At 38.2% G+C, this 19,340-nt stretch overlaps 1 protein-coding gene across 3 annotated transcripts in view; it reads right to left on the bottom strand.

Annotated features, from left to right (window-relative positions):
* Positions 1–19,340, bottom strand: part of Ca-Ma2d (Ca[2+] channel Muscle-specific alpha2/delta subunit) — a 318,622-nt gene that overhangs the window by 113,067 nt on the left and 186,215 nt on the right. For all 3 annotated transcript variants that reach the window (XM_067145019.2, XM_067145020.2, XM_067145018.2), the window contains one exon: positions 3,494–3,598. In XM_067145019.2, the coding sequence (XP_067001120.2) occupies positions 3,494–3,598 (105 nt within the window). The remainder of the gene's footprint in view (positions 1–3,493; positions 3,599–19,340) is intronic.

Here is a 19,340-nt window from a genome sequence, read left to right on the forward strand (position 1 = left end):
TTGTGGAAGGTGTAGTTCTCAACACTTCTGCAATGTAATGCATGCTGCGACCATCTTCTAACAAAGCAACAGCTCTCGCAACTTGTTCAGGGCTTAACTGCATGTTTACTCAAAAAAGCTGATTAAGACAATCCCAGAAAGATTCTACAAACATGTGTGATTGAAAGAGGAACAATTAAAGATACAACAATAAGCACTACAAGAGCAGGAAAATATTATTGGCTCACATCCAGCGATGTGATTTCCAGGTTGCATGGGAATAAACAATTGAGGCTAGTGCAATTAAAAATCAACGCTTCATTGTTTGCTTGCAATGCAACGCCAATAAAAAATTGGTTGAAGTACTTCACTTTAATTAAATAGATAATTACACAATAATTATGTATTGTTTATTGGGCGTTGTGTGTTTCGTGCTGCTCAGTTTACCTCCTACAGTCCTGAGGTCCTGCCATTTCCTTAAACCTGTTATAGATTCAATGTGGAGGTTTATCCCTAAAGACCAGGTACTTTGCACTAATCCTTTTCATCTGTGAAAGACAGCAAGTAACTGGTGACCTTGAGAATGATACTATTGTATTTTCATCATATTCAAGAAAAGTGATTGTAGTGTAAGTGCCAACTATCATGGTATATCCCTGCTGCCCATAACTGGCAAACTTCTTGCAAGGATTCTACTTAGCCATCTCCAGGTTGTCCCAGAGAAGAATTTTCCTTAATCTCAGTGTGGTTTCTGTGTCTCAAGAAGGATTAATGACATAATCTTCTGTTTATATCACCTTCAAGAAAAATGCAGAGAACAATAGCAAACTCTAAACATAGTATTTTATGATCTGGAAAAGACCTTTGATTTTGTCCTGAGACCTGCTATGTGGGCAGTTTTGAGACACCTTGGTTGTCCAAAACAATTTATTGGCCTGGTCTGAGCACTCCATGTCTGGTCAAGTTCTCCATCAGAAAAGCATCTCTGATGCTTGTCCTATCACACATAGCTTGAAGCATGGGTGTGTACTTGCCCCAATGCTATCTTATCTGTATATGGCTGCTATGGTTAGTGATGTGTCATCTACCAAGACCTCTGGCACTGATTTAAGGTATTGTCTTGAGGGAAGTCTCTTCAACTTGCAAAGACTTCATCCACATTACTTAACTCATGTGATCAGGATAATTGAACTGCATAATACTGATGACTTTGCACCATCTGCTCTTATACCTGAGGGTCTGCAACAGTCATTCATAGTTTCAAGTACCCATATGGTTGTTTTGACCTCATCAACAATGCAAAACAAAAACAAAACAAGATTCTTTCCTGTCTCCATCTCTGATGTGAGTCTAGAACATGTAGAACACTGTTCACACCTAGGGCTGCCTACTTGGCATTTGGTCAGCTATCGAACTAGGTCTTCATGAATAAAGATATAACAGTTCATATGAAACTCATGGTGTAGAAAACAGTCACCATCTTAACATTACTCTATGGATATGGAACCTGAACTCTGTACCACTGTAACATCAAGAAAATTGTTCCATCTTAAATATCAAATGGTAGAATCATGTGTTTAGTCTTGCAGTTCTTGAAAGAAAGTATACATGAACAATGCAGAAACCTCTATCATTGGCTTTAGTGGACTGGGAATGTCTGCCATATGAGTGACACCAGGCTTTCACACCAACTCCTTTATGGTTACATTTCCTCAGGCACAAGACCTCATGGTGGCTCTTTCAAGGTCACAAACATCAACTGTCTCAATATTTGCCAAGGTTCACACATTTTGGCACTGAACCACCTCTACTGCTGTTGAACTTTTTGAGCAGAGCATTGCAGGCATGGGGAGTCTAAATGACAGATTCACATACCAGTACTCTGTTGGATGCAGCTTCTTCTCCCCCCCGAAATTGAATGCAATCAGTATGGATACATGTTTCATGCTAGAATTGGCTTGTTCAGTCATTGGAGGTACAAGCACTTTAAGCACTGAGTGCAAATAGATTGTAAGCAGGATAAATTTTACACTCTGAAATGACTAACAGATGATGATGTTGACATTGATTTCAGGGATAGTCTTCTGCCACTGTTCTGTGTTCCTTTCCCAATGAGCTCATTACCTTATAACCCCTTCAGAGAAGGGTATATACAAAACGTACACAGCCTACCAAAAGTTTAAGAACACCTGCATATTTCATGAACATGATTCCTGTCCTTAATCTTTTGGTCTCAGGCGTATTTGCTGAAATTTTCATTAAAATATCACTCTTTGTTTTGAAGTTATTAAATTTTAAAAATAATAATAATTGGAAGGAAAATAGCTATGTTTCAATACTTGAGGAGATCTCGTCAGTACAATATGGGGATGACATTAATTTATAATATATGAATGGTGTGAAAATATCGCTCATAGGGTTGGTTGGTGCATGCCTTTCAGTGGGCTTGGCAGACTAATATGTAATAGCAGTTGCGGCTCGGTGAGGAAAGCAATGGGAAAGTACCTCACTCTTCATTTCCCTAGTATGCCTCTTCAGTGATGCCTAGGCTATTTATGACAGCTGTTGACAGAGCTGCAGAGGATCAAACCAGCCTTCGGGCTGAATACCCAACATACATTGTAATAGAACAACAGAATATGTTTCCATTAAAATATTCCCCCCTTCCCCCTCCCAATTTATAGCTTGCAATACAACCACAGAAAGTGGTCATAAGACAAACATTCCTTGACCATGGCTGGACAGGAGATCCCTCAAGTTACTGAGATCATTCGTGTGTTTCATTATAGTGTGAATATTCTGCTACAACATAACACACAAACAATCTCGGTAACTTGAAGGATCTCCTGTCCAGCCAAGGTAAAGGAATGTTTGTTTTATGGCCATTTTCTGTGATTCTATTGGAAGCTATAAAATGGAGGGATTATTTTTATGGAGACATATTACAATTGTAGGTATTCTACAGGTATCTGTATTTCTCTGTAACAAAAAAATATTAATGTAATCCTCATATTGTACTGTTCAGATCACCTCAAGTATTAAAAAGGTGCTATTGGCTTTAAAAACAAAGAGTGATATTTTAATGAAAATTCAGCAAATATTCCTCTAAATATGTACAATATGAAGATAAAGTTGGAATTCAAGAGGACAAATTGGGGAAAATATTTGTTTATAGGAAGGGGAGTTAGGGATTGGAATAACTTACCAAGAGAGATGTTCAATCATTTCCACTTAACGGTCGGTCGGTTGGTTGGTCCCAAAAGTTTAAGGAACAGGAATAATGTTAATGAAATATTCAGGTGTCTTTAAACTTCTTGTTTGTCCTGGTCTTTCCAACAATTGCTTACTTTTCCCACATAAATTTCCTTTTTATGTTTATCCAGTACATGCTAGTATGTATTCCTTTCCTTGTTTCTATCATAAGTAATATTGTAGTTATAATTCACAAAATAAATTCATTCACTCCAATCTAAGGTATAAACCTTAATATTAAGAATATTCAGAAAGTACTTACCTGGTGTCATTGTCTTGGATGTCCAAAAGGTTCTGCCATCTAGTAAGACCACTTTGTGTAGCTAAAAATCTGACAGTTGTGTTATACATCCTGACCAGATCATTGCTGAAACAAGTAAAGCACATTGTTTAGAAACATCCTCTACAATGGCAAAAAATGAGAGTATCCTCCTATTCAATACATCATAAATTCCGTCATTAGACGGAGCAAACAAATTCAGACATGTTTCAGCTCGCTTGAGCCATCTTCAGTGAAAAAAATTAGGGGGGTTGGAATAATTTACATAATATAAGTTGAAAAAATGCTAAAAAACATAATGAAAGAGCAAATGAAAAAACAAACAAAAGAGAGCCTAGACGGAAACAAAATTAGCACAAATATACAATATTTACATCAATATGCAGAGCAAAAAACAACTTATTGCGACAAAATTCAGTGAAACAGGTGTTAATTTGAAGTAATAATTGATACTAAAAACTGCGTTAACCTAAGAAACAAGGGAATGAGAAAACAAATGATGCAGATGGAAATGAATAATAGTAGCACATGGTGAGGTTGTGGACCTCATAGTTTATAAATTATTGGTTTATAAAAATGACAAAACAGTTTGAAATCGCTGTCAAAATCATCAAATCACATCAAATTGGTCAGGAGGAGAGCGGGAGCAAACATTTTTGAGAGAAACCAAGCCTGAATTAACCTGCAGGCGAAAAGCCTGTGACAAGGAGAAAAAAACACCATGAAATTTAAGGCTTTAGAAATAGCAGCATTCTCAATATCTTCTCAATCTAGCGGTCCCTTTCTTCATTATTGTTTCATAATGTTGGCTGGTGTTTTGCCTTATTATAGAGGGGTCGGAAGGGCCGTATATAAAAATATGAGAAGCTGTGTTAGGTAGAAGACAGATGCATAGTAAATATCTAATATCTTGTAATAGAAACATCCTTTCGCTCTTTAATGTACAGGGTGGGCGAGAAATGCCCGTACCCCTGCAACTGTTTAGTATCAAATGTTATTTATGCAGGTTAGTAGTTATATTACTTCTTATTAATTGTTGGAATCAAGTGTTGGAATACATATGGTCACAGTCGAGCGTTAGTGTGAAGCCATGGCAGATGTGAGCAGTAAGAGTTCCGCTATTGTGGAGCGGTTAGTGGCAAGTGTGTGGGTGCACGAACAACAACACACAGGGCAGACAATGAGACAGATTATGGGAGCATTCCAGGGAAGATTTAATAAGGCTCCACCACGAAAAGCAACACTTATCGACTGGAACAGACGTGCTTTTGCCTCGGGCAGTGTTAAAGACAGGCTGCAGAGTGGAAGGAAGAAGATACTAGAAGAAACACGTGCTGGAGTCTGTGCTTCGACTGAACAATCTCCTGTGAAATTGACACGTAAACGTGCTTCGGGATTCTGTATACCGAATACAACAATGTGAGATTACATTGAAAAAAGACCTTAAGTTCAGACATTTTTGACCGATTTTCGTAAACAAATTACCGGATAGAGACCAAAATTAGTGCATTTTAGCATGCCGTACTTTGTTAACTAGATTCCCAAATGCAGTGAACCATGCCAAGGTTATGTTTTCAGATGAATGTGCTATTTATCGCAACTCACGTTCTAGAAATGTTGTCATGTGAGCCAAAGAGAATCCTCATTACAGAGATGAGTTGTAAAGGAACCCACCTCACATTATGATATAGGCAGCGATGACATCGCATCTGCTTGGACCGTACTTTTTTGAAGGAACTGTGAATGGCGCAAATTATTTACACATGTTACAAACATGGTTAATACCCCAGCTTGAGAAAAGGGTCAGTGTGCAAATTCCTAACCGAACATTTCCCAGGATGGTGGATAAGTCATGGTTCACTAACACCAGCAGCTACCTTGAAAATGGACACCAGGAATGCCTGACCTCACCACACCTGACAACTTGTTATGGAGAGTCATTAAGGCGCATGTATCTGCATGTCGTTATGCTACAAATGGAAAACTGCGCAATGCTGTTGAGGATGCAGTTTGCACTATAACACCCGACATGCTCAGAAATATGTCAAGAAGAACATGGAGGTGTATGGAACTGTGTTTACAGCATGATGGGGAACATACAGATATATTGAACACGTAATACGTAAGCAACATAACCTAAATAACATTTCATATTAAACAGTTACAGGGGTACAAGGACTTCTTGCCTGCCCTGTAGTATTGTATGGTGTTTCCTTCAAGCATCCTTCCACATATTTCAAGAAGTACTTTTTCAAAGCATCTATAGAACAGTATACGTGCAAAATAAAGGCTTCGTTATACCTTGGAAAAACTATGTTATTTAAACAAACCTCCATAAACAAATAATGGGCACACCTCTACTCTGCTTCTTTCCCGTAGGGTAGACAATTGGAGTTACAGGGACATAGGTTATAAACTTCATGGTTCTGATCCGTATTGAATTGCAAGTACAATGTAATTATTAAATTAATGTAGTAATGGTCCACCTTTCAATACTATAATATGTAATATTCTAAATTAATAAATTAATAAATTAATTAATACATTAATTTAATAATTACATTGCTACAGGGACAGTTTTTTACTATGATCACTCAGCAGTTGAACAGCAGCAGTGCCTATCCAGCCTGCTTGATGCTCAGTTGTCATGCATAGCTAAGCTTTTGACACTGATAAGAAGACTCTTTTGGGGCTGGCAAAACATAACACTGGACTTCATCGTATCCGTTTCATTAAATCAGAAGAGGGTTCTGCCATGCCAAGGAAATATAGGAACTTATTTTCTTTAGGATAAATTTAGAATAACACATTCATTACAGTTCAAGAAATGAAATGTTATACTCTACAGACTGCATTCTGTTTTCACTACCAATATGTGACAAGATTTTAAATATTTTTCTTCAAGAGAGAGTACTAGATAGTTTCAGACAGTGACATGAAACAGAACTGTTATAGACTTTAATGTCTTTTTTAGTTTAGATATTTTCAGTGAGGTCTTATGTATTGTAAATTTAACTATCAAATGTAGAGAAAGGTCCACCTATTCAGTACCAGTGTCTTGTATAATAGGTACTGGTTTTGACCCTAAACATTGATGAAGTGGGACTACACATTTAAAATTGAAACTAAAATGACACATCAAAACTGTTGTGGTTGGTGTTGAACTACGTCAATGTCCTTATAGTAACCAAGTGCTCTTGAGTCAGTCTGGGAGATGGTATTCCTTATCTGTATAGTTGATCCATTTGATTTGTCTTGACCGAGCTCGATAGCTGCAGTCACTTAACTGTGGGCAGTATCCAGTATTCGGGAGATAGTAGGTTCGAATCCCACTGTCAGCAGCCCTGAAGATGGTTTTCCGTGGTTTCCCATTTTCACACCAGGCAAATGCTGGGGCTGTACCTTAATTAAGGCCACGGCCGCTTCCTTCCCAGTCCTAGCCCTTTCCTGTCCCATCGTCACCATAAGACCTACCTGTGTCGGTGCGACGTAAAGCCAATAGCAAAAAAAAAAAAAAAAAAAAAAAAAAAAAAAGATTTGTCTTGTTGAAAAATAACATGAGTAATGGTTTATATGTAGCTTGAAGGGGGCATTCACAACTAGAATAAGTGTTCCTTTTCATTAGATGTAGTGATTTATTGTTTAATTCAGTTTGAAGTGAATGTCTGAAAAGAAAATATTTGAAGTGAATTATTGAGAAAAGAAGGGAAGCTAGAAGATCAAGATTAACGTACAGCAATATGAGACTCACCCCTATATTCCTCGTAAACTGTACACTAGGGTTGAAACAAGTACCAGTGTATAGGACACGAAATTAAGCTAACAGTATTGGATGAGTGGATCTTCCTTTATCCTTTAGTAGTGATCAATCATTGTTAATACAGACCATAATGAAATTCATAACTTATGAATAGTAATTTTAAGTATCTCCTTGGAGATTTTTATTGGCTTCTACTACTTTACAATAGAAACGCTTTTATTACTACCTCCTATTCAATAAATATATCCTTCTATTTGCCAACAATTTTATAAGAACGAACCCCGTTTCCGGCTCATCAACACAACACCGCCCCTTTCCCTCCCTTTCCCCATCTGCTTAGCACCTCCTTCCCTCACTCCCTTCACTCCTTCCTCCATCCATACCAATACAGCTGAGCCAGCCACACACACGTCTAGTGGAATAATAATAATGTTAACATAAAGAAATAAATGAACTGGATTAAAGCCACTATATATATATTTATTAATAATGAAGGTAAGCTTTCAGCCAAATTGCATTGGCCTTCATCAGGGCATGTGAAGTTTTGCCTCCGACAGTGAGCAAAGAAATTTTCTGAAGGAACATGGAAGTCATCTCCGTACTATCCACGGCCTACCCCACTAACTGGACTCAAGGATCGTGGCGCTGTGCTGTGGTGGTTGGGAGGGAAGTTACTGATGCGCCGCTCGAGTGCAATGAGAGAACTGACAACATCCATGAAGAAAAACGGCTATACATCTGGAGACATAACACGAGCTGTGAAGATCAAGGAGCCTAACTTGAATAACACCAACCAGTACTACAGCAAAAAGAAAAAAGTATTCCTTCCTTACGTGGCAGGTATAACTGACAGAATAGGGCGCATTCTTAAGAAGTACAATATAATTCCAGTTTTCACCACAGACCGGAAGCTCAAATCCCTGTTTCGACCAGTCAAAGAGAAGCCACGTCTTGAAACACCGGGCGTATATGAAATTCCATGTGGTTGTGGTTGTTCATATGTTGGCATGATGAAAAGGCTTCTTAGCACCAGGGTGAAAGAGCACATCAGATCGGTAAAGAATGTCGCTCTTTCATCCTCCATGGAGAACGCTATAAGCCAGTCTGCCATAGCAGAACATTTCTACAGTACAGACCATGAAATCCTCTTTGACCAGGCAAAGGTCATCGCGCCTGTAAAAGACTTCTATGCTCGTCTTGTGAGGGAAGCCATAGAGATAGAGCTGCGCCCAAATAACATCAACAGGGAAGACGGCTTCAAGTTATCAAATACATGGAGACCTGTACTGCAGAAATACATGCATAACACCACCATGGCACAGCGGGACGCACTCAAACTGTTGACAGAGGGCGGTGCATCAGTAACTTACCTCCCAACCACCACAGCACAGCGCCATGATCCTTGAGTCCAGTTAGTGGGGTAGGCCGTGGATAGTACGGAGATGACTTCCAAGTTCCTTCAGAAAATTTCTTTGCTCACTGTCGGAGGCAAAACTTCACATGCCCTGATGAAGGCCAATGCAATTTGGCTGAAAGCTTGGCTTTATTATTAATAAATATATATATAGTGGCTTTAAACCAGTTCATTTATTTCTTTATGTTAATACAATGAGCCACGAAAACTTATGTTCATTAATAATAATGTTATTTTCTTTACGTCTCACTAACTACTTTTTCGGTTTTTGGAGATGCTGAGGTGCCGGAATCTAGTCCCGCAGGAGTTCTTTTACGTGTCAATGTATGTACCGACATGAGGCTGGTGTATTTGAGCCCCTTCAAACACCAGCGGACAGAGCCAGGATTGAACCTGCCTAGTTGGAATCAGAGTGCCAGTGCCTCAACCGTCTGAGCCACTCAACTCGGCACGTCTAGTGGAAACAAGACCTCCAAACCAACAAGGTCAGGCTGTTCCAGAGAGCAACTACTCAATAAGTAAGTCACACATTTTACTTCACTATTGTTTCCTGTCTCTTAGCCACAGCTTTTTACACACATTCATTCACTTTCTTTCCATTGTAGATCACATCTGGACTTGATAAGATCTACATATCAATGGTTTCTGTAGCAGTATAAAGACAGCAGTGGGAATTGATTTACATTTAATTTATTGTTTTAACATTTTTTGTTGTTGTATAAGATTTTATTTCATTTGGACCCAAAGTCTCAGTACAAGTGGTGCCCAGTGTTTGGATATTCCCATGCTTGTGGTGGGTCCCTGACACCATTGACACTTACACAAAGTGGTGTACTTTTGTCCCTTTATCATATTGTGCAAATGGATTCTTTAAGAGTGTGGGACAATTGATATGGAACACAGATGTATCACAGAGATGTAAAGGAATTATCTGCAACACTTATTTTGTGCCAATTTTGACGTATGGATCAGACATGAGGGTGATGAAGGAGAGGAATAAAAGTAGAATACAGGCAGTGGAAATGAAGTTTTAGAGGTGTCGAGTAGGTTTAACAAGAGTAAGAAATAAGAAATGAGAGAGTTCAGAAAATGGTAAATGAGGTACCTCTACAGGAAAACATAGAAAAATCAAGGCTGCAGTGGTATGGATATGTTAAGAGAATGGGAGAAGAGACGATACCAAGAAAGATGTTAGAAATGGAGTTAGAGGGAAGGAGACCTAGAGGAAGCCAAGGGACAGATGGCTGAAAGGTGTAAAGAAGAGCATCGAGGCAAGAAGAAGGAATTGAACAACAGTGAGAGAAGAGAAGTGGTGGATGGAGAGAGAGAAAATGATGGAGAGGCTTATGTTCCAAGCAGACCAAGTCTGTGATTAGAAACTTGTCCAGATGATGATGATGGTGATCTTATTGTTGTCATGTTGAACACATTGTCATGAAAGATCGGGCTTTTAGGAAATTTGTTGCTGAGTTATAGCTGGGTTTGTACTAAAAAGTTTTCAACTAATACAAACTCTTTAAAAATACAAAAATTATACCTCTTAACTACAGCCTAATACAGTATGTCTTATCTTGCCTTTATGTACCTCAACGTACAGTTACTAACCCCCTGCAGATGGGGGTGGTAGAATAACACCCACAGTATCCCATGCCTGTCGTAAAAGGCAACTAGAAGGGGCCCCAGGGGTTCTCAACTTGGGAGCATGGGTTGGCAACCACAGGGACTTGAGCTGAGTCCTGGCATTGCTTCCACTTACTTGTGCCAGTCTCCTCACTTTCATCTATCCTAACACCTCTCCTGGTCAACTCTTGTTCTTTTCCGACCCCAGCGGTATTAGGTATTGAGGCCTAGGGAGTAATTAATTTTCACGCCCTTTATGGCCCTTGTCTTTATTTGTCTGATACCTTCATTTTTCGAACTGTTGGACACCTTCCATTTTTCTCTCTGATTAATGCTATATAAAGGATGGTTGCCTAGTTGTACTTCCTTTTAAAAGAATAATCACTACCACCACCAGCACCATACAGTTACTAATTAGCCTTCCCTTTTAATGTCCCTAATATTTAATTATTCTTATCCCTTGTGCAGGTATTTCTATAATATATATCCTTCATGCCAGGGCTTAAGGTAAGTCAAAAGTAGCTAGATTTCAGGATAGAAGTTTGAAGTTTTATAAACAGATAATAGCATTAATTGTACAGTGTTTGAAGTGTATAAGATGATATATTTCAGAAAATTGATTTACCTGCATTTTTAAATATGTAATAATAATTTTTTCTACAAACTGTTGAAAATTAAATCAGTCACTTGTATTATGAGTACCAATATAACGTGACTTATACTCTTATACCTTGGCATGAAAGATATGTTCAGTTGTCTGATCCAATATTTTTATAGCACAATATGTCCAATTATTTCTCTTTATCTATAAAAATACATATTATGATAATCAGATTTTAATAATTTAGCAGCCTTCATAGTGTGTATAGATCTATTTGTACACTGAAGAAAAGGAAAATCCGAACACCATGAAATAAGGAATGTGGAATATGGAAATTTTGGGAATATGATTGTCAAGGTAACATATTTAATTGATTAAAGGTACAAGACTACAGGTTAATATTCATGTGAGAAAAGCCATTGCAAATATGCCATGCTGGTCCAATAACCAGTGTAATAGCCTGACTGTTGAATGCAAGCATGTGCTGGATGTCAGCTTGTGAGATGGAGTTCCGTGCCTGTTTCGCTTGGTCGGGCAATACAGGGATGGTGAATGCCGGTCGTGGACGAAGCTGGAGTTGTCGTCCAGTGATGTCCCATACGTGCTGGGGGGATTGAGCAGGCCAAGGCAACATGTTGGCACTCTGTAGAGCACGTTGTGTTACAACAGCGGCATGTGGGGGCATGCATTATCCTGTCGGAAAACACCCCTGGGAATGGAAAACAGCACAACAGGTCGAATCACCAGATGGACATACACATCTGCAGTCAGGGTGCATGCCATAACCACAAGAGTGCTCCTGCTGTCATAGGAAATAACTCCCCAGACTAGAACTCTTGGTGTGTCAATGCCACAGACAGGTGCTCACCTGGCCTCTTCCTAACCTACACACGGCCTGAAAAAGCCAAAGACTTACAGAGCTTAAATGTTTCAAGAATACATTTACTTGAAAAAATTATTTTGTATGTAAAATTAAACACTGGCTTCTCACGTCAGGTTGTGAGTTTCACAAATAGGAAAAGTCCTCTCAGTTTTGATTACTGCATTGATGAGGTGAAAGTTCCTTTTGGGGATCATTATAAGTATCTAGGTGTTAATATAAGGAAGGATCTTCATTGGGTAATCACATAAATGGGATTGTAAATAAAGGTTACAGATCTCTGCACATGGTTATGAGGGTGTTTAGGGGTTGTAGTAAGGATGTAAAGGAGAGGGCATATAAGTCTCTGGTGTACCCGATGCATTTACTGGACGTATTAAAAATGGCGCCTACGGAAGGTAGAGGCCAGCCAAGGCAAAGAAATGTGTAATAGGGTATCGATATTGATGTATGCTAGAAGGCCATGACTAACTTAAACCTACCACTATGAAGGCGGTGTACAATGGTGTAGAATCGATAGAATTGTTTTTAAAAAAATAAGAAGGATCAAACAGATTATTATAAAAACTGACTTTAAAAAAAAATTGACGTGGGAAGGACAAGATATCCCGAACATCGCTCTCAAAAATAAGCAAGATTTGCAATATCTAATGTGAAATTTTAAGCTGAGAGGACGGAAATATTGAACGAAACGAAGAGATAAACGCTGAAATACCATAAAGAGGGAATAAAATCCAGAAGATTTGAAAAGTCCGTCCAAATACTTAGACGCAAAGTCGTTTGGAAACAAGAAGTGGATTGAGACGTGAGAGCTCGAGGTTGAGCTATATTAAGTGGAAATAATAGCAAGGACAGCCTAAATAAAGAAGCAACCATTATAAAAAATATATTTATACTACGCAGAACCATGATGAATTCATATTTTCCAGAATCGACGCATATTGTCTACTGTGTTCCTGAACAGATGATGGCTTGCTGAATCGGCATAGACCAACCTGGAGGGAGATGTCATCCTGGCTGTTAAAACCACCCGACCCGTGTGGAGGAGGTCACTCTACTTGAGATACCAGTGGCGGAGATCCTGCCCAGTTCCCAATCCAAGGCCTGCGACCAGACCGAAGAGCAACTAAGGCCCGAGATATTGAATGGCGAGCTAAGTAATAGTATTAAGTAGTATAATTTCTTATGTAGAGTATTACCAGTATATGCAATAGATCTGAATAGCCTAAGCGTGAGATAATTAAGTGTGCAGTGAATATAAGAAAGTGCAGTGTGAAATATTTAAGATGATATCTCGTGACAGAATGGTAACGTGTTTACTACATTATCTTATCCAAGGATGAAGGAATACGATTTAAAATGTGACATAGTGTAACAGCTGTTTTCAAAGAATCCCGGTTAGTTAGAAAGATCCATGAGTGATGTAATACCAGTCAAACCCAGTTACGTCACAGAGAGATGCATGTTTGAATTGGTTAAGTTAAATTACCATACTCTTTGCTGTGTGAATATATTGAAAGAATAGATACTGAATTTGGGGTTATATGTTGAATTGTATGACAAAATGCGTTTTGAGGAACGAATTCTGCGCTATTGGAGTGATACGTATCGTTGTGTTTAATTAATATTGGAGGTTAAACGCGGTAATTATAGATGTTAAATGAATTAAATATGGGTTGAATTGAAGGTTAATAATGAAATAATGGAAGTATATATGGTATTTTAAATGATATATTGCGCAGATTAACAGGGAGTAAAACGTATATGATATATATAATGTGCGATATAGGAGCACATGTAAAGCGACTACGGAATATAAGTATGCCCCAGGGAGGAACTATAGCAAGGTATGGACAATAAAATTACGCATATTTTAATGAAGTGTGAATGTGGTTTGACAATAATAACAACCGGTGATGGGTAAATGAATACATGATTGTATCATATTCTGAATGAATGGTAATTGCGTGGAAGATCAAACTTGTATGCAACTAGTATGATAATGTAGTATTGAAATATCTTTATGTAGGCATTTGCACATCTATATATGAAAAATGCTTATTGGCTATGTGTATATTGAACTGGAATACGTTACATAAGAAATTATCTAGCTAGAGTAGGGAAATTATTTGAGATTTACGTAGGATATCATCGATGTTTTATTAATCTGAAATATTATTAGAGCGAATATTTAGTTAGGAGCCGTAATTTAAGTGGCAATCGGACCGAGAAACTTAGTGCGTCATTCAATATTTCATTTTCTTCACTGTAGTCTGCACCAACGAACTCAGATAATTTTCAATGTAACTTAGGTCACTGATATTTGTATTCAGGACACTTTTTTCAAATTCAGTTCATTTCCACGATAACTTGAACAATGTTATGGTTGTATTTTTGATGAGGGTGTATAATTAACACCGTGAGTGATGGAATAACTTATTGATATACCGAATCTTGACCGTGGTCTGAAGACTTTGATGTAATATATACTTAAGTGACCAGATGTAAATTTTAATAGGAAGGTGAAACAAAGCAACAATTCATTTCAGGAATACGCGACCCAGAATGTTAAGATATGTAAACTTAGTTTAGGAGTAAGGCAGCGCTGACCTAGAATATTTGATTCAGTAATTAAAATATTTGTTTATTAGGTTGATAATTTGAAGATTATGAGCAATATTTGACATTAACCATTTCTTTCGCGAATCTTGATAGTTTAATAAATGTGTTTCTTGATTAATTTTTTATAGAATGGAATGAGTTTTCATTTATAATGGTAGTCAGTAGTTGTACTTAGTGAGTAAGGTTCTCGTTATACAGATGTGTTTTCTCGAAAGGTTGACTGATGTTTATGTTCGCAAAATCCACTACTGAGCGATGAATTACGTAATTCTGAACCGCGTATGATGCCGTTACTTTCTCTTTGAACACACGTTAAACCAAAACATAGAAAAATTAACCATTTTTCTGGAGGCATGAATACCCTGAGATATGTAACTGACTAGTTGGGAAAATACTGTGGTCACCCTGACCCGTTGGGTGCACTGGTAAGACCCCAACTAGAGTGTGGTTCTAGTGTATGGGACCCTCACCAGGATTACTTGATTCGAGAACTGGAAAAAATCCAAAGAAAAGCAGCTCAATTTGTTTTGGGTGATTTCCGACAAAAGAGTAGCATCAACAAGAATAATTAAAGAACCACCTAATCGATACTTTATTTTTTGCGTTGGGCAAAATTAAATAAACATTATCACTCACAGAACATGTTTCGACCACTTAGTGGTTATTATCAGCTGTATAAGGAAACTTAGAAGAAAAATATTAGACAATAAGCACAATCGTTAATCTTTAGGTTATGGAAAAAATATTTGCTGGGTTGACTGTTTGACTGGTAAAAGTTCTTTGGTATCTTCTTAGTTAAAAATGGCGGTCATCTGGTTAGGGCAGCTTGCCTCACGTTATATATCGTCCCTGTTCTGTCAAAACGGCAAATGTTACAATGCTCTTCCTATCCATTATTTCCCTTAAGACTGGTCACACCTTCCAGCCACACATTGATATTTGGTCCATCTGAACAATTTCCGTTGAGTTCATTTTCCTGTGTGTGTGTGTGTGTGTGTGTGTGTGTGTGTGTGTGTGTGTGTGTGTGTGTGTGTGTGTGTGTGTGTGTGTGTGTGTGTGTGTGTGTGTGTGTGTGTGTGTGTGTGTGTGTGTGTGTGTGTGTGTGTGTGTGTGTGTGTGTGTGTGTGTGTGTGTGTGTGTGTGTGTGTGTGTGTGTGTGTGTGTGTGTGTGTGTGTGTGTGTGTGTGTGTGTGTGTGTGTGTGTGTGTGTGTGTGTGTGTGTGTGTGTGTGTGTGTGTGTGTGTGTGTGTGTGTGTGTGTGTGTGTGTGTGTGTGTGTGTGTGTGTGTGTGTGTGTGTGTGTGTGTGTGTGTGTGTGTGTGTGTGTGTGTGTGTGTGTGTGTGTGTGTGTGTGTGTGTGTGTGTGTGTGTGTGTGTGTGTGTGTGTGTGTGTGTGTGTGTGTGTGTGTGTGTGTGTGTGTGTGTGTGTGTGTGTGTGTGTGTGTGTGTGTGTGTGTGTGTGTGTGTGTGTGTGTGTGTGAGTGTGTGTGTGTGTGTGTGTGTGTGTGTGTGTGTGTGTGTGTGTGTGTGTGTGTGTGTGTGTGTGTGTGTGTGTGTGTAAAAGGAAAATGAACCTTACTGTACCATACTAAAGGAATGTATGTTTACATGACATTTACCCACTCCTAGAGTGTGATGTATTTAAGGTTCATTTTCCTTTACACACGCGCATAGGAAAATGAACTCAACGAAAATTGTTCTAATGGACCGCATATCAATATATGGCTGGAAGGCGTGACCAGTCTTAAGGGAAATAATGGATAGGAAGAGCATTGTTACATTCGCCGTTTTGGCAGAACAGGGACGATATCATATCTTAGAAAGATGTTTAATCTGCGCTGCCTTGGGGATCTGTCTTTGTGCACAACCTAGTGTAGTAGCGATGTGACACAGTTTGATTGTTCGTGCAATCCATAGGAGAAAAGGGAAGTGAAGTTGCATCGTCATCTAGTACGCCACGTGAGGGAGGAGGGAGACTTAGCTGTGCTTCTGTGACGTCGTGCTTGATTATTTCACTTGTTCGTCTTACTTGTCTTCTGTCAATCCATTCCATATATTTACTGATGTACTCGTATAAGAGGTTTTTTTGCTCGTTCATTTCGTTAAGATTCCGTTCCCCGCTCTCTAATTTATCAAGAAGAATGTAGATATTTTCTAGGTTGTTCATTAGCATCCCTTTATTGATCTTACTTATGATTTGAAGGTCCTGTTTGATATTAGTGAATTTGTGGTTCGCTTCTTTCATATGAGCTCCCATAGCAGAGAATCTTCTGTACTTCTCTGCATTGATGTGTTCCTGATATCTAATTATGAAGTTCCTTCCTGATTGTCCCACATATGTTTTTTTTACACTGAGTACATTTCAACTTATAAATGCCATATTCTTGGAATTCGTCATCTTGAAGTTTATTGGCTCTATTGTGATTAAAGAATCTATGTTTTGTATTGTTTTTGGTTGAAAAAGCTACTTTGGTGTTGTATTTCTTAAACAAATTCATGATTTTATAAATCCTAGGGGTTATCAACGGTGAATTTGACGTACCTCTTAGTCTTTTCTGATTGCTGCTTAATTTGTTGTTGATATTTGCATTTAGAGATGATTTTGTTGATGAATTTCAGACTGAAACCATTATGCAGGGCTTGTTGACGAATGAAAAATAGTTCCTTCTTCCTGTCATTTTCTAATATATGATATATAACGTGAGGCAAGCTGCCCTAACCAGATGACCGCCATTTTTAACTAAGAAAATACCAAAGAGCTTTTACCAGTCAAACAGTCAACACAGCAAATATTTTTTCCATATCCTAAAGATTAACAATTGTGCTTATTGTCCAATATTTTTCATCTAAGTTTCCTTATACAGCTGATGATAACCACTAAGTGGTCAAAACATGTTCTGTGAGTGATAATGTTTATTTAATTTTGCCCAATGCAAAAAATAAAGTATCGATTAGGTGGTTTTTTAATTATTTTTGTTGATTATACTCATCGATACGGTCATGAAGTGGACTACTTACAAAAGAGTAGCATTACAAAAATGTTGCAAAGTTCGGGCTGGGAAGAACTGGGAGAAAGAAGACGAGCTGCTCGACTAAGTAGTATGTGTTACAAGTGTTATTTTTTAATATTAAAAAAATAACACTTGTAACATACTTTGTATTTACCTACATTTCAATATGGACCTAACATGAGAATTATAACGTGTAAGTGGTATGTTCCGAGCTGTCAGCGGAGAGATGGCATGGAATGACATTAGTAGACGAATAAGTTTGAGTGGCGTATTTAAAAGTAGGAAAGATCACAATATGAAGATAAAGTTGGAATTCAAGAGGACAAACTGGGGCAAATATTCATTTATAGGAAGGGGAGTGAGGGATTGGAATAACTTACTAAGGGAGATGTTCAATAAACTTCCAATTTCTTTGAAATCATTTTGGAAAAGGCTAGGAAAGCAACAGATAGGGAATCTGCCACCTGGGCGACTGCCCTAAATGCAGATCAGTATTGATTGATCAGTATTGATTGATTGATTGATCTATTCTCATCATCGAAAAATCCCGGGAAAACTCGTACATTCCTAACAGATTTCCTGAATTCGAAGTTGGTTAAGATATTGTCTATTTTGGATCAGGTACCCCTAGCCTCCCATGTGTAGGGGTGAATAGACTTATGCTTGAAGAATGTATTCGTAACAGTAAACCCATACTAGCACAGAAGTCCAGCAAACACTTCCCAAACCCATTGGCTTCCATATCTTCCCCACATTTACCAATCACCTTTTTGTATCCTTCATTTATAGGAAGGGGAGTTATGGATTGGAATAACTTACCAAGGGAGATGTTCAATAAATTTCTAATTACTTTGAAATCATTTAAGAAAAAACTAGGAAAACAACAGATAGGGAATCTGCCACCTGGGCAACTGCCCTAAATGCAGATCAGCATTGATTGATTGAAAAACCAAACAGGTTGCCTCTCTTAGCAAAAGGCAGAAAACTGTAGTCAATACAATGTTAGAGAAATGCCAATGGAAACATGGGGTAATTATGTGGAATTTTGTGGTGGGGGAGGGGGGCAAGATGAAGAACACAGGCATATGAAACGAGGAACAACTATTAATACAAACATTTCTATATAATAACTGTACCGTGAGGTACACCTCAATGCCGCGCATTCAAATCAGTGCCTTAAGAACTCCTCTATTGGTCAGACAGTGAAACTGATAACACAACAAGTTGGAACTTTAATCAGAAGATGTCACCACTGAAATATTAAGTAATTGTTTTGTTGTGAAGTTTCTTAAACTGACTGAATTTCTCCTTGTTTTGTTTTGATATACATCAAGAAGTTTGGACACTTTTCTACAGATGACACTACTCAAAAACTATGATCATGCACTCTGGTGCAAAGTGAAAGAACTTATAATTTAAAGAAGTTTTGTATTTCTAGGTTGTCCATAACTGAATCTATGTTCATTTATTTTTGGATTTGCAACACTTCCTTCCCTTTCTGCCAGTTTTGAATCTAGCCAATCACTAATTTTTGTAATTAATTTTCAACCAATCCTGCATTTCTTGTTCACTTTGAATCAGCCAATAAAAATTAAGAGGGTGTGTCCTGATTAGTCTTGAATGATCTCGAACCTTCCCTGAGGGTTTGTAAACTGCAGCTTTTCACGTTTCCTTGCCAATTGATCGTCGTCTTTTGGAGTGTGTGTGTTTGAGCAGGAGGCGGGCGGCCTCCTTCGTCGGCAGCTAGTACATCTACAAAGTAATGGCCACATAATTCAATCTTACTTGTTGTATCCGCAAATTATTCCGAGGGGAAGGTCCGAATCTTTAACTATGTAACAGTCCTTTTCTAAAACGTAACTTTTTTGGCTAATAAAATCTTTAATTGTGAATTGGGGATAGAGAGTGAGTTACCCTTCCGA

This window comes from Anabrus simplex, chromosome 4 (assembly GCF_040414725.1).
Source record: "Anabrus simplex isolate iqAnaSimp1 chromosome 4, ASM4041472v1, whole genome shotgun sequence".
NCBI classification, from domain to species: Eukaryota; Metazoa; Arthropoda; class Insecta; order Orthoptera; family Tettigoniidae; genus Anabrus; species Anabrus simplex.